This window comes from Balaenoptera borealis (genome assembly GCF_965194805.1).
Source record: "Balaenoptera borealis genome assembly, chromosome: 1".
Classification (NCBI taxonomy): Eukaryota; Metazoa; Chordata; class Mammalia; order Artiodactyla; family Balaenopteridae; genus Balaenoptera; species Balaenoptera borealis.
The window spans coordinates 44,949,020-44,963,596 of NC_138860.1; the positions used below are offsets into that span (position 1 = coordinate 44,949,020).

The window sequence follows — 14,577 nt, forward strand, 5'->3', positions numbered from 1 at the left end:
AGCATAGGCAGAGTTGTGTTTTTATTTATTTATTTATTTATTTATTTATTTATTTATGGCTGTGATGGGTGTTTGTTTTCTATGCAAGGGCTTCCTTTAGTTGTGGCGAGCGGGGGTCACTCTTCGTCACAGTGCACGGGCCTCTCACTGTCGCGGCCTCTCTTGTGGCGGAGCACAAGCTCCAGACGCGCAGGCTCAGTAGCTGTGGCTCATGGGCCTAGTTGCTCCACGGTATGTGGGATCTTCCCAGACCAGGGCTCGAACCCGTGTCCCCTGTATTGGCAGGCAGACTCTCAACCCCTGCGCCACCAGGGAAGCTCAATGTTGCTGTGTTTAATGTTGTCCCAGAGGTCTCTTAAACTGTCCTCATTTCTTTTCATTCTTTTTTCTTTATTCTGTTCTGCAGCAGTGATTTCCACTCATCTCTCTTCCAGCTCACTTATTCGTTCTTCTGCCTCATTTATTCTGCTATTGATTCCTTCCAGTGTATTTTTCATTTCAGTTATTGTATTGTTCAACTCTGTTTGTTCTTTAAATCTTCTAGCTCTTTGCTAAACATTTCTTGTATCTCAGTCTGTGCCTCCATTGTTTTTCTGAGATCTTGGATAATCTTTACTCTCATTACTCTGAAGTCTTTTTCAGGCAGATTGCCTATCTCCACTTCACTTAGTTGTTCTTCTGGGGTTTTATCTTGCTCCTTTGTCTGGAATATATTTCTCTTCCACCTCATTGTCTAACTTTCCGAGTTTGTGGTCTCCTTTTTTCAGGCTTCAGTACTGTAGTTCTTCTTGCTTCTGGTGTCTGCTCCTTGGTGGGTGAGGTTGGTCCAGAGGCTTGTGCAGTCTTCCTAATGGGAGGGACTGGTGCCTGCCCATTGTTGGTGGAGTTGGGTCTTGTCCCTCTGGGCAGGGCCATGTCAAGGGGTGTGTTTAAAGGTGGCTGTGGATTCAGGATGACTTTAGGAAGCCTGTCTGCTGATGGGTGGGGCTGTGTTCCTGTCTTGCTTGTTGTTTGGCCTGAGATGTCCCAGCACTGGAGCCTACAGGCTGTTAGGTGGGGCCAGTTCTTGCTGCCAAGTCCTCTGGGAGAGCTCACATTGATGAATATTCCCTGGGGTCTTTGCCTCCAGTGTCCTTGCCCCCACAGTGAGCCACAGCTGACCCCCACCTCCCTGGGAGATCCTCCAAGACCTGCAGGTAGGTCTGGCTCAGGGTCCTATGTAGTCACTGCTTTGCCCTGGGTACCAGTGCATGTGAAACCTTATGTGCACCCTTCAAGAGTGGAATCTCTGTTTCTCTCAGTCCTGTGGAGCTCCTGCACTCAAGCCCCAAAGGCCTTCAAAGCCAAATGTTCTGGGGGCTACTCCTCCCAATGCCAGACCCCCAGGCGGGGGAGCCTGATGGGGAGCTCAGAACTCTCACTCCTGTGGGAGAACCTTTGTGATATAATTATTTTCCAGTTTGTGAGTCACCCACTCAGTGGGTATGGGGTTTGATTATATCACGGAAGCACCTCTTCTATCATCCTGTTGTGGTTTCTTCTTTGTCTTTGGATGTAGAATATCTTTTTTTGGTAGGCTCTTTTGGTAGGTCATTTTTGTTGATGTTTCTTCAGCAGTTAGTCATGATTTTGGTGTTTTCATGAGAGGAGGTGAGCTCAAGTCCTTCCACTCTGCCATCTTGTCTCCTCCCTGATCTGTGATCATATGCTTCTAAAAGATTTTCTTAGTGCAGTTTTTTCTTCTTCTTTCACTTGGCTTCCCTTGTCCTCCCCTTGTCCACCAAAGCCAACTTACATTAACAGTCTAATATAAATAATAACATATCTCTTTTATGTAAACCTATATCTCTCCTTAAATATATAAATCCATTTCCTTTTTCTTTGGTTATTGTTTGTTTTCCAGTCACATAATCTTTTCTACACAAGTTGCATACACTCTTTTATATCTTTGTGTTCTCACTCAACAACGCCTCATGGAAATTCTAAGCCAAACAGTTGTTGGCTGTTTGTCTAAGCCAAACAAACAGTTGAGCTTCATTCCGTTCTTTATAATGGCAGCATAGTGGTTCATGGTATAGATGTACCATAATTCATTCATTCTTCCTACTATTGATAAGAATTTCACTTTGTATCCACTGTTTCTTCCTCTGGAAAATCCTGATAGCAGCTTTATTCATAATTGCTAAAATTTGTAAGTGCCAAGATGATGTCCTTCAGTAGAATGGATATATAAACTGTGGTACATTCATACAATGGGTTATTTTTCAGCACTAAAAAGAAATAAGCTATCAAGCCATGAAAAGACATAGAAGAATCTTAAATGTATATTACTAAGTGAAAGAAGCCAATCTGAAAAGGCTACATACTGCATCATTCCAACTACGTGACATTCTGGAAAAAGTAAAGCTAGAGAGACAATAAAAAGATGAGGGGCTTCCCTGGTGGCTCAGTTGTTAAGAATCCACCTGCCAGCGCAGGGGACACGGGTGCAAGCCCTGGTCCGGGAAGATCCCACATGCCGCAGAGCAACTAAGCCCGTGTGCCACAACTACTGAGCCTGCGCGCTACAACTACTGAAGCCTGTGTGCCTGGAGCCCAAGCTCTGAAACAAACAGAAGCCACCGCACTGCAACAAAGGGTAGCCTCCACTTGCCGCAACTAGAGAAAGCCTGGTGCAGCCAAAAAAGAAATAAATTTATATATATATATATATATATAAAAAAAGATGAGTGGTTTCTGGAGGTTGGGGGAGGAAAGGATGACTAGGTGGAACACAGAAGATTTTTAGGGCAAGGAAACTATCGTGTATGATACTATAATGGAGGATATATGACGTTATTCATTTGTCTTAAACCCATAGACTATACAACACCAGGAATGAATCCTAATGTAAACAATGGACTTTGGGTGGTAATTATGTGTTAATGTAGGTTTATCCTTGGTAAAAAAAAAAAAAAAATGTACCAGTCTGGTGCAGGATGTTGGTAGCAGGGGAGGCTATGCATGAGTTGGGGCAGGGAGAATATGGAAAATCTCTTTATGTTCTACTCAAATTTGCTGTGAATCTAAAACTGCTCTAAAATAATAAGTTCTATTAAAAAAGTCCTGCAATAAATATTCATAGTCTTACGAAATGGAGTTTTATTAAATAGATTCTATTAAGATCATGCTGTATGATCTCTTCTCTCAAATATTACAGGCAAGTTTTATTCAAAACCACTTTGTTACAAATACTTAAAATAGCCATGGCATATTACATTTAAACATTTTACTAAGAAGCTCAATCTATTAAAGAGAGTTTACTTTAAGTGATTCAAAAGGCAGGGGTTTTAATTTGTAATACAATGAAGATAAAGCAAGGGCCTCCATTTGTATACCTTGACAACTCAGGCCATCACTGGTTCTTCGAAAGCCAATTCCACAGCGGACCACACAGTGATAGGATCCAATGGTATTGTCACAATCTTGACCAGCATGGCAAGTGTGTCCACTCAAAGCACACTCATCAATATCTGCAACAAAGTGAGTCATTCAACTAGGGGGAACTGAAGAAAACCAACCAAAGAACCTGTTGTGAAACAGGGATAAGAAAAGCAATGAATGACACTTGAAATGAAATATACAAGAGCAAAAATGGTGAATTTTGGGGGTGTGTCATTTCAGGTGGGTTGAGTAGCTGACAAGCTCATAGCAGGACAGTGTGATGTCTTCACAGACCAAGCCATCCAACAGACCACTTATAAATTAGGTGGCTGAAAAAAGGTACTTCTCCTTTCTGACATCTCAGTTTTTTCATGTGTAAAATGAGGATAATAATATCCACCTCTCAGCATTGCTTTGAAAATTAAATAATGTTTATGAGGTGCCCAATCCATACTGGACATTCCATAAAAGTTACTCCTATGCCCTCCTATGCCCCTGCTCTCTCTCTCTTTTGCATTTAGAAGGGGGTCTCCTTGGGCATAGAGGGATAAATCCTTTCTTCTTTTCATCATTTTTAATTTATTATACAACTAGGCTCTTATACAAGTTCTAACTTTGAAGCATACCTAGAATCTGATAGAAAAGTGTGCTTTTCTTTAACGTTCCAAAAGTGCTACCACGATTGTGCAATTTACTAAATTTCTTTATAACCTCTTCCTTCCTACCTTTATCCCTGTAAAAGGAGTATGGTAATAGTCCTGCCTGCCTCTTCTCATTGTGTTGTGGGGATTGAGTGAGTCACTACAGGCATTCCTGCCCACAGAGCACACCATATGAAGGCAGTGTGTGAGCAGTATTCCCTCTTCCTTACTTTTTCAACTCAATGAAGGTGGGGGCAGAAAGAGTAGGAAAGAAGAGCACTGGTCTACCACGCTTTTCCTAGGAGAGAGATTGCCATGTCCACTGCTTAAATGTGTTGATTAGACTTAGCTTTGTGACTACCTTGACAAGTTCTTCCATCCACAGCTATAGTGAGGCCTTTTGGGCAGGAGCAATAATAAGTTCCCATGGCATTGTGACAGATATGGGAGCAGGGATTCCCTGCTGCACATTCATCTTCATCTGAAAGAAGAAACAAAAAGACCCAATTAATATGAAGAAGGCCTACTTTCAAGGAGTTATTAAAGTTGGTGAAAAGAGTTGCTTATAGAGGCCAATGAATGAATCAAATGTAACAGGAAATGCTCTAAGTGCCACAGGATGGAAACATGAAATAAAAATTAATTTGGGGTCCTCAAATTATCTCTGAGAGTGAATAAATGGTTAGATTAATTCTAAAACAACAATGATGACAGCTAAGATATAATGACAATTTATTGTGATCTAAATGCTTTTTACCTACGTTAACTCATTCCTCAACATTCCTAGGAGATAAGTATTTTTATTCCTATCCTCATTTGCATGATAAAACTGAGGAACAAAGAGGTTAAGTAAATTGCTCAAGGTCATATAGGTCATTATTCGCAGAGCTGGGATCTGAACCTGGGCAGTGTAGTTTCTAAAGACTACCTTTTTACCACTACACTACATTACATTGCCTACCGGCAAAAAGAAAGGCACTGTGGGGCTTCCCTGGTGGCTCAGTTGTTAAGAATCTGCCTGCCAATGCAGGGGGCAGGGGTTTGAGCCCTGGTCCAGGAAGATCCTACATGCTGTGGAGCAACTAAGCCCGTGCGCCACAACTACTGAGCCTAGAGCCCGTGCTCCGCAACAAGAGAAGCCACCGCAATGAGAAGCCCGTGCACCGCAATGAACAGTAGCCCCCACTCGCTGCAACTAGAGAAAGCCCGCGTGCAGCAACAAAGACCCAACGCAGCCAAAAATAAAATAAATAAATAAATAAATTTATTTTAAAAAAAAAAGAAAAGCAAGGCACTATGTATGCTAACTTGAGCTCCTCAAGTCATTTACTTAGCTATTTACTTATCTGTGACCCTCTTGCACTGGTACTTGGATGGCACAAGACTGGTTTAGTCATTAGTCCTCCACCCACAATCCAGCCCTATCCTACGATTAAGCAATTCTAAGGTTAGGTGACTTAGAGTTGAATTACTGCTGTTCCACATTCATGGCAATCAGGTGGCCAGACGAAGTCCAGTGTTTTGTCCCTGTGTTCCCTCTACCCCTTTACTTGATCATGATCCTTGACACACTTGATTGTGGACTAATCGGAAGAGCACGGGCTTTGTATCTATCTTAAATTCAAATCTAGCTCTGCCACTAGATAGCTGAGTGATCTTAGGCAGTCAACTTCTTCACATCTCAATTTCTTCACCTGTAAAATGGGACATTTATAGGACTGTTGTGATTCTTAAATATCTAGCAAAATGACAGTAAATGTCCATTAAATGGTAGCATTAACAGCTTAATAAAAATAAAAATGAATAATTTATTCCCGTCCTTACCAGCACAAAAGGGTCCAACTGAATCTAAGGCAAACCCAGAGGGGCACTGATTACTGCGATCTCCTACCATAGAGAGAAAAGCAAAATTAACTGGCTTGTTAGAACATTAGGATCTTGTTTCTCCCCAGGACCATCTTCTCTGGGAGCATATGCCAAGGATGGAACACATGACACAGCAAATGCAATAGGTGAAAACAAGCAGAATGGAAAAATTTTACTGTTTCTCAACCAAGAACTAAATGAATCATAATACAGAGATTGTTGGCAAGCAGCCACTGGAAGCAGATTTTCTGTTTAAGTTGTTTACATTAATCAAAAGGAAATTAATTACTCTTTGATAAGGAAAAAGGATCCAAATCAATATGAATGCCATATTGAATGGCATAACCACAGGCAAAGCCCTATTCTTCCAGCCATTTACTTATTCTGTTTGTTCTAGAAGTAGGATTGCTATTTTGAAGCCACTTAAAATAACTTATGCCAGTGAAAAACAAACTCTAGTGAAGAAACCCTCTCCTTTTGTAGATCTCCTCCATTTGTACTGTGAAGAATCTGGGTCTAAGTCCTCCTAGGTGTAAGCAAGTCTTTTCCTTCCTGGTAGTCAAAGCAAGAAGAAACAGGTATATCATTATAGCAATAGAATAGATTTAAGTTAGATGTCAGAAAAAAAATATTAACAAGAATAAATAGGTTAGGGAATCTCCTTGGAAAGTAACTCTGTTTTGACTGGTGTAAGCAGTTTAGCAAATATTTTTCAAACATTATTGAGATGCAAAAACTTAAATGAAACATTTTTCAAGTTAACAAAGTAATCTCACACACACACACACACACACACACACACACACACCTTAAAAGACAATCATTGATATAATAGGTATAGTAGATTTCTCTCAAGGGAAGTTTTATGTTCAGTTCATATTCAATCTCTTAGAAATTATCTTAGATTTTCCTTCGATTCTAAATGCATGAAATTGTTTATTTTTATTATTGTTTTAGGTGCTCTTCATAGAGGGAGTCTGGGCATTCATTAATTTTTCAGATTCATTCTACTTTGGAGAGTCTCAATTACAATATTATTTAAGCCCTGCTGAGAACATGAAACTGTTCAAAACTCTTCTGTACATTTATATATTTGGAGGGTGGAAGAAACACGCTCCAATGAAAACATTTCCTTGACTAGAAAGCTAGAGCCCTACTTGCTATTTCTAGGCAATCAAATTGCTTTAAACCATGAAGCGAAAGCAGAGAGGTTCATGATCCATTTCCACCCTGAGTGTAAAAATGACCCTGAGAGCATCCAAGCCTTCCTGCACCTTCAAGGGAATGGGGACAGCATGGATGGGATAGAAACGTCCAGAGCATGTTGCTAAATGATTGTTGAGTGTCCTACAGTACTGTGAGCTTCATGTGCTGTATTTCATTTAAACCTCAGAACTGCCCTACTCCCATCATAACCAATTTTCAGATGAAGAATCTGAGACTGAGGACATGTAAACTGCTTAAAGTCAAAGTGCTAATATAATCTGGAGCAAGGATTTAGATGCAAGTCTGTGTGACTTTCAACCACTGAACTCAAGAATACAATTCAGGTGGTGATTATAATTCATGCTTCATTTTAATTTACTATACAAATAAACATTCCTTAATGCAGCCAGTATGTTGTGTACAGCACTGTGTTGGGGACATAGCTGTGGAAAAATGTGTAACATAAACATAAATTATTATCTGATAGAAGCTTTAGATTTCTGGTTCTAAATGGGGAGATATCTTCCATGGGGTGGCATCTGGGAAGGTTTTTGGGAGAGACTTTGGTTGTCATGGTGATGACATGATTTAATAGGGAAGCCTATTTAAATTTAGGGAGTGGGGAAGACCCTGGGGAAGGTTTTAAATATTGCAATGTGTGGGATAACGATGCAAGATGAAGATGTGTCCCTTGCCCTGAAAGACTGTCGTGGAAGCGAGAAAGCTGTTTGTAATTATCTAAGGCTAGAACCCATCTTCCACATATTAAATGGTTTTTTTGTGTGATTAAAATATACAATGAACTTTCCAGAAATGCAACTGTCATATAAATGGATGGTTGATTGTACATGGTTTTATTCAGAACATTACCAAGAATTACTCAATGTTTTTTAAAAAAATCACACTGGGGCTCTAAATATTGGTTCAGCCATGTAAATACTTCTCTCTTAACTTCCAGTGTAGTAATGTCTAAAGATTTTCATATTGCAATACATAATATTTTGTTATCAACTGTTTTCCTTTTATTTATTCTTTCTGTTGTAATTAAATCATGTTATTTTGAATTATATTATGATTTACTTTTTGACATAGTAGGGAGACAATACAAAATATTTGTTTGTGTTACAGTAATGTATAAGTTTAGAAACTTTAAAAAGTACAAAATTCCCTGTAGCTTTGTCACTTGGAACAAACTACTGCCAAGATTTTGGTGCTTTTCCTTGCAGTCACATCTATCAGTATATACTTCAAAAAATTAAGTTAGGATCCTTTACAGACTAATAGTTGCCAAACTTTACTGATCGTAAAATCTCTTGGAGAGCTTATTAAAAATATAGATCCCTTTGGTCCTACCCCAGTCAGAATTGCCAAGGAAGAAGCCTGGGAATCTGTGTTTTTAACCAGTATAAAGGTTTCCTTACAATCACTGTGATGTGGGCAACCCAGGTTTGGATCATATTGTGTACTATTTTTCAATGATTGTTATGTCATGTACATTCTCCTTTGTCACTTGTTTATAGCTATATTGTCAATACCTAGAGCAGTATGTGGTATACAGTAGGTACTCAATAAATATTTTTAAATGAATAAATAAGCAATCATTAGAGTACTTTTGAAGGAATATTTAGTTTAAGAGTTTATCGTACATCTGTGCCATCATTTACATATTTACCTCTTTCAGGACATTTATTCTTGGCCATTTCTGTGATTTTCTTAGGGCAGACTCCTAGAATGAGATAACTAAAAAGATGTGAACATTTGAGAGGCTACTGATACATACTGTTTTCCAGAAATGTCAAATAAATCTACAATCTCTGCTGGCAGTGTAGGAGGGTATTTGTTTCCTATACCTCTCCAATACTGAGTGGTTATCCTATATTTTAATCTCTGACAATGATAACTGGAAAACGGAACCTCATTGTTTTAATTTACATTTCTTTGCTTATTAAGGAGGTACAGTTTTTCACCTTCATTTTGTCATTATTATTTCTTCCTTTGTGAATTTCCTGTTCACAGACTACGTATTTTTCTATTGGGGTATTTGCCTTTTTCTTATTGATTTTTAAGGTTCTTATATATATTAAGGGTAATCATAGTTGTCCATAATATGTAATGCAAGCAAGTTTAAATATACACAAAGAAAAACTATATATTTTGTTTTTCTCCCATGAGGAAGCTTTAAAAATTTTATTTGTAGTTAAATTTCTTTTCCTTTATTGTTTCTGATATCTTCTTCTGCTTAATTTGTAAAAATATAAATATGTTTTATAACTATATTTTGAAAATCATTTAATTTTAAAGATATAAATTCATATAATTTAAAAAATTTTCTATATTTGTGAATTGTCTTGACTAGTAGTTTCCAAATGCCAGAGTAAAGACCAGTTACAATAGAATCATTTAATTTTAAAGATATAAATTCATATAATTATTAAAAATTTCTATATTTGTGAGTTGTCTTGACTAGTAGTTTTCGAATGCCAGAGTAAAGACTGGTTACAATAGAATCATTTAGGGGCTGTGTTAAAAATACAGACTCCAAGGCCCTACCTTAGACTAGCTAAACTAAAATCTTTGTACCTAGAAATCTGAACTTTCATCAAGCTCTCTGCAATTCTAATTGCATTGTAACCATAGGTCTAGTCTAGACCCAACAAAGAGAAAGAACATGCTGGTCAAGCAACTAAGAATGCAAGCTTACTCCCTGGTGGTCAAAGAAATTGCAGGTACAAAACTCTTGCAACTCACAGGAACAATATCAACAACCAATGGGCACCTACATCAGATGTAATTCATAGAATCATAGCATCCAAGGATAGTAAGGGGTTTTAAATGTCCTATAGTGTTTCCTTCTATTGTGGGATCCAAGTCCCCCAACACTCTTAAACCATAAAGACCTTCAAGCAGTTTCAGGTTTAGAGGACTTACACGACTGGGTAGAAAGTGTACGTGACTTTTCAAAAATCACTTTAATGTCTCTGGTCCCAGATGATATAAATTCATTTTTAACTAAAGTCTTGTGCTAAGTTATCTTTTTAAAAATTATATGGAGTACTGGAAGAAGTAGAAACAGAGGTTAAATTTGAAAAGTAAGTATTATTGGGGAAAAGAAAACATAATTCTTCATTCCAGTGGCTCTTTTCTTTTGTCCAAGTTACCTTAACATGCATGACAATAGTAAAATGAGGTGGTGGTGACAACATTTGGATGGAGAAGGTGTAGGGCTACGGGCTCTACTGGCTATGAGGCTTCGTGAATCTGTGATTAGCTCAAAAAAATGTGAATATACTCCTACATTACTATGACCTCAAATTTGATGAAGCAGTTCTGATAGATGCTGAAGAAGAAAACAGTCACATGCACAACTGATGAAAGCAAGAGTAAACAGTGAAAATGAATTTTAAGTGTATGTGCTGAGCATGATTGATAAGCAAAATGATGGTTAAAATCTACTTGCATCTATTTTAGGAAAGCCAGCACAAAGCAAAACACATACATTCACCAGGCCACTCTGAATCATTTGAAGTGTCTCATGGGAGCCTAAAGTTCAAAGCTAAAGTCATTCAAACAGTTAGTGCCTATAACATAACCACATGCAAGTATCTCCTAGCATCAAAACCCCGCGGGATGTGGAATGCTAATTGTCGTGTTGCCTCTTACAACTGAAAAGGAAATCTCAGCGTATAGACACATCAAAGCACCACACAGCATAGGGAGACTGCTGAGATCAAGGGAAAGCAGTTCAAAAGTTATAATTTCCAAGAACAATAAATGACAGCTGAAATTACTGCCTCCCGGTTTTTAAAAGCTGCTTTTAAAATATGGAAACATTTTTGGCTAGTTTAGGTTCAGATACACCTTTACATCATGCTTCAGGAATTAAAAAAATTCTTGTCAAATATAAGATTCAGAACAAGAACAAATGGACTTTATTACCCAAAGAAAAATCGTTGACAGAGGATATATTTTTAAACCTCTCTGTGTACATAGGCTAGAACGGTACCAAGTCCACTATGCCATATGAAGATGCCTATTAGTCAACTAAATGTACTAGAATGCCAATGGGATTGGCCTTACCACAGGACTTTACCTACAAAACATGGGCAACACACATGAAAAACATATTATCGTGTTCAGTCTATACCTTAATATCCTTATTTTGAATGGCGTCAACGCGATTCTTTTACCCATTTAGAAAGGACTGCATAGCTTAAAGAGCTGTACTTTCCTTTAACCGAATTACCTTTGGAAATTGAAGCATGGATTTTAAAACCCAATGTCTCTTCTAAGTGGTCGTAGTCAGATTCCACAGAGGATGCATGAAGTGTTTCTACCAAGAAAGGCATTCTTCCCTGTGCCTCATCATAGAAAACAGTGTGGTTCCATGTGTATGGGACGCTGATGCCATCAACGGAGAACAGCCGGGTTGAGTAGGCATACAGCTGCCCAGGACCTGTTTGAATGTAGTCCTCTGTGTAATCCTAAGAAGGACAGTATAGATGTGAGGATTAGCATGGCTCATCCTATTTTTTTTCTTGAGGGTACTATGAGATGTAGAATGAGATTAAAAAAAAAAAAAAGGCTTAGGGGATAAAAATATATAATTCTAAATAAAATTGTAATTGTACAGTAGTGTTCAGGAACTAAAATTTGAACCTTTTAATTGTAAATACCTTAGTTTCATAATTTTAGTGTCATAAGTTATAGTTTAATAAGGGACTCAGTCGTAGGTCAAAAAAAAAGAAAAAATGTGAAAGGGTGATTGTTACCATTCTTTAATTTCTGGAATACTTCTACAGATGGTCTACAAAAACTTTAATGCAAGAATTACTATCCTCTTTGTCTACAGAAAGTTAAACAAATGGCTTAAATCAACAAAGCTGTGATCTTGGTCCTGATAAGCAGGGTAATAAAACTACTAAGAGCTTATAAAGACTTGTCCCTAAAGATTTTTAAACAAAGACCAGATAGCCATTCCTAACTTCAGTGGTTTAGACATTTACTCCCCAAAGTGAACAAGGGAAACTACACAAGTTTTCTGCACTCTTGTTATGATCTTTAACTCCTACTCTTATTGTTACTCCAATAAACAGCGAAGGCAAGTTATCCAGGCATCTTACCTTCACAGTGACTTCAGCAGGTGACTGCAGCTGCAGGACATAGCCACTCACAACGATATCTACCAGCAAAGCTCCATCGGGATCCAAGCCCCGGGCAACGTGAGTCATCCGCAAGATTTCTCCTAGGAATTAGAATTCGTTCATTTCAATAGCAATATATATATATATATATATGGTTTGTGTAAGCACAGAGCAGATTTACTTTATATACCAGTTCAGCTATGTTACTGTACTTCAAACTTGATTAAACACAGATCATAAGAGAATTAAATTAGCACTTAGTCCCCAAATTAAAGACTTAGGTTGACTGAATTAGGTTGATTCTAAAATCTCTTTTTATGTGGCAAAAATGTAGCCTATGATTAGGTGAAGGATTCCACACTTTTAACTCACAAGCAAGAGAAAGGTAGTTCTACAAAAATGGATCGCTTGCCTGTGAGAAGGGACAGAAAGCTTGACCAGGCAGACTGGCAATAGCCACAAGTCTGGCCCCAGGGCTTTGTTCTTTCGGATGCTTTAAGAAGTTGCAAAGGGGATCTTCATTGCCGCGTGCGGGATATCCCATGTGCCACAACTAAGACCTGGGGCAGCCAAATAAATAAATATTTTAAAAATGCTTAAAGAAAAATAAGAAGTAGCAAAGGGGCATCTTCGTAAGTGGATTGCCATACAGAGACCCACATGTCTTCTGGGCTGATTAAAGCTATGCCCTCCCTCAGCCCTTCTTTCTTAAAGATCACTGCTGCTGAGCTGACCACCTTCAAAGATGCTAGAAATGGAGGTCTATAAAAAGCTGTAGACCCTTGGAAAGGGCCATGAATTGCTAATACGTATTCATTAAGACTAAGGATAAAGCGAAAAGTGTTTAGATTTGCTTGTTTTTATTTCCATTTTTTTGATTAAAGAATCCCTATAAGATATCCTAATTGACTCTCAGGTTCATAGACAAAAGCCTTTAATTAATATTAGCAATGGCTCATCTTCCTACTCTGTTTGGCCTTCAAAACCCTCTCTAAGGATTTAAAGAGAACAGATACAGGAAAGATGAGGGAAAAAAAGCTTTTAGACTATAAAAATCACTATACTATTTGAAAACACATGGCCTCTTATAGACCCACGTCAGTAAAAGTTTATAGGAAAATATAAACTTGCTTTTATATCATTTATGCTAAGATGGCAACAAAACTTTGAAATTATTCTCTGTGGGAACATATAATGTATTTTTCTTAACCATCAACATTTAAAGCAATCATATTTTTAAATAGTAATAGAATAATAAGTTCAGCTGGTACTAACCAGTTGCAAATTCCACTTGGGTTTCTCTCTTGAAGACCGCATTGGTGAGGGTAAAGCCATTGACTGCTTCTCCTATTTCCTTTGCTGTTGTCCAATAAATGGGATTTAGAATGGAAATTATCTTTCTCATTGCTGGACCTAGAGAAAAAGGAATAAATAAGATATCAGAGCAAAATATTTACAGTTCATTATTATTATTCATAGCATGTTATTCAAAAGGATGAATCCTAAATAAACTTGAATAACAACAAAATAAATATCAGTATCTCATGTGTCTTTAAGTGTTTACCACTGGGATAAAACTAAGGATAAAACTAATATAACTAAGGATAAAACTAATATATAAAACTATTATACTGATCATGTAGTAGTCGCATCCTCTAGAAATTTTAATAATAGATGAAAAAGAAAAATATATGTTTTTAAAAAGAGGCTTATTAACAACTTTTGTAAGCAAAGAGACTTACCGAGACTGCGAGGTACATTGGTAATTCTGGCATGTATTATTCTGGTATCAGAGTTTGGGCTATCTGTTACCGTGGCATTAAGGAAAGCAATTCCAAATTCGACATCATTAATACTTCCAATAACACTTCCTCTGGCTCGCTGGGGCCCACCTATTGAGGGAAGAAAAAACATTCTTGGATAAGGAAACAATTTCATCAACATTACATGGGAGAAAAGAAAGCCAGTATTCAAAGATGCTCCAAGTCTTCTCTCAAACATTTAAAAGATCATATGACATCTGAATTTAAGAGTGAAATAAATAAGCTTTCAAAACATTCTACTCTCATGTAACGCTCATCAACCCATATAAATCTAGGATCCTTCCAATCTACGCACATCATAGTATTATTTCACAATCCAAAGAATTCATTCGGCACCCGGTCCCAAAGCCAAAATAAAGTATGTGTTTGGTGATGGTGATGAAATGATGATAATAATGAGAGTTTATTGAGCATGTCATGCGTGCTACAGTAAGCACTTAATACGCATTAACTCTTTAAATTCCAGCAAACATCCTA

The 14,577-nt window shown here is 37.7% G+C and overlaps 1 protein-coding gene across 8 annotated transcripts in view; it reads right to left on the minus strand.

Moving 5' to 3' along the window:
• The window catches only part of HMCN1 (hemicentin 1), a 510,534-nt gene that overhangs the window by 41,780 nt on the left and 454,177 nt on the right, over positions 1–14,577 (minus strand). For 5 of the 8 annotated variants that reach the window (XM_082401087.1, XM_082401085.1, XM_082401088.1 and 2 more), the window contains 7 exons: positions 14,020–14,169; positions 13,553–13,690; positions 12,257–12,378; positions 11,380–11,617; positions 5,889–5,951; positions 4,426–4,545; positions 3,378–3,512 (listed from right to left, as the gene is read on the minus strand). In XM_082401087.1, the coding sequence (XP_082257213.1) occupies positions 3,378–3,512; positions 4,426–4,545; positions 5,889–5,951; positions 11,380–11,617; positions 12,257–12,378; positions 13,553–13,690; positions 14,020–14,169 (966 nt within the window). Of the gene's footprint in view, positions 1–3,377; positions 3,513–4,425; positions 4,546–5,861; positions 8,877–11,379; positions 11,618–12,256; positions 12,379–13,552; positions 13,691–14,019; positions 14,170–14,577 lie in introns of those variants that run through there. The other 3 variants (XM_082401086.1, XR_014247210.1, XM_082401090.1) reach the window with 3 other exon arrangements.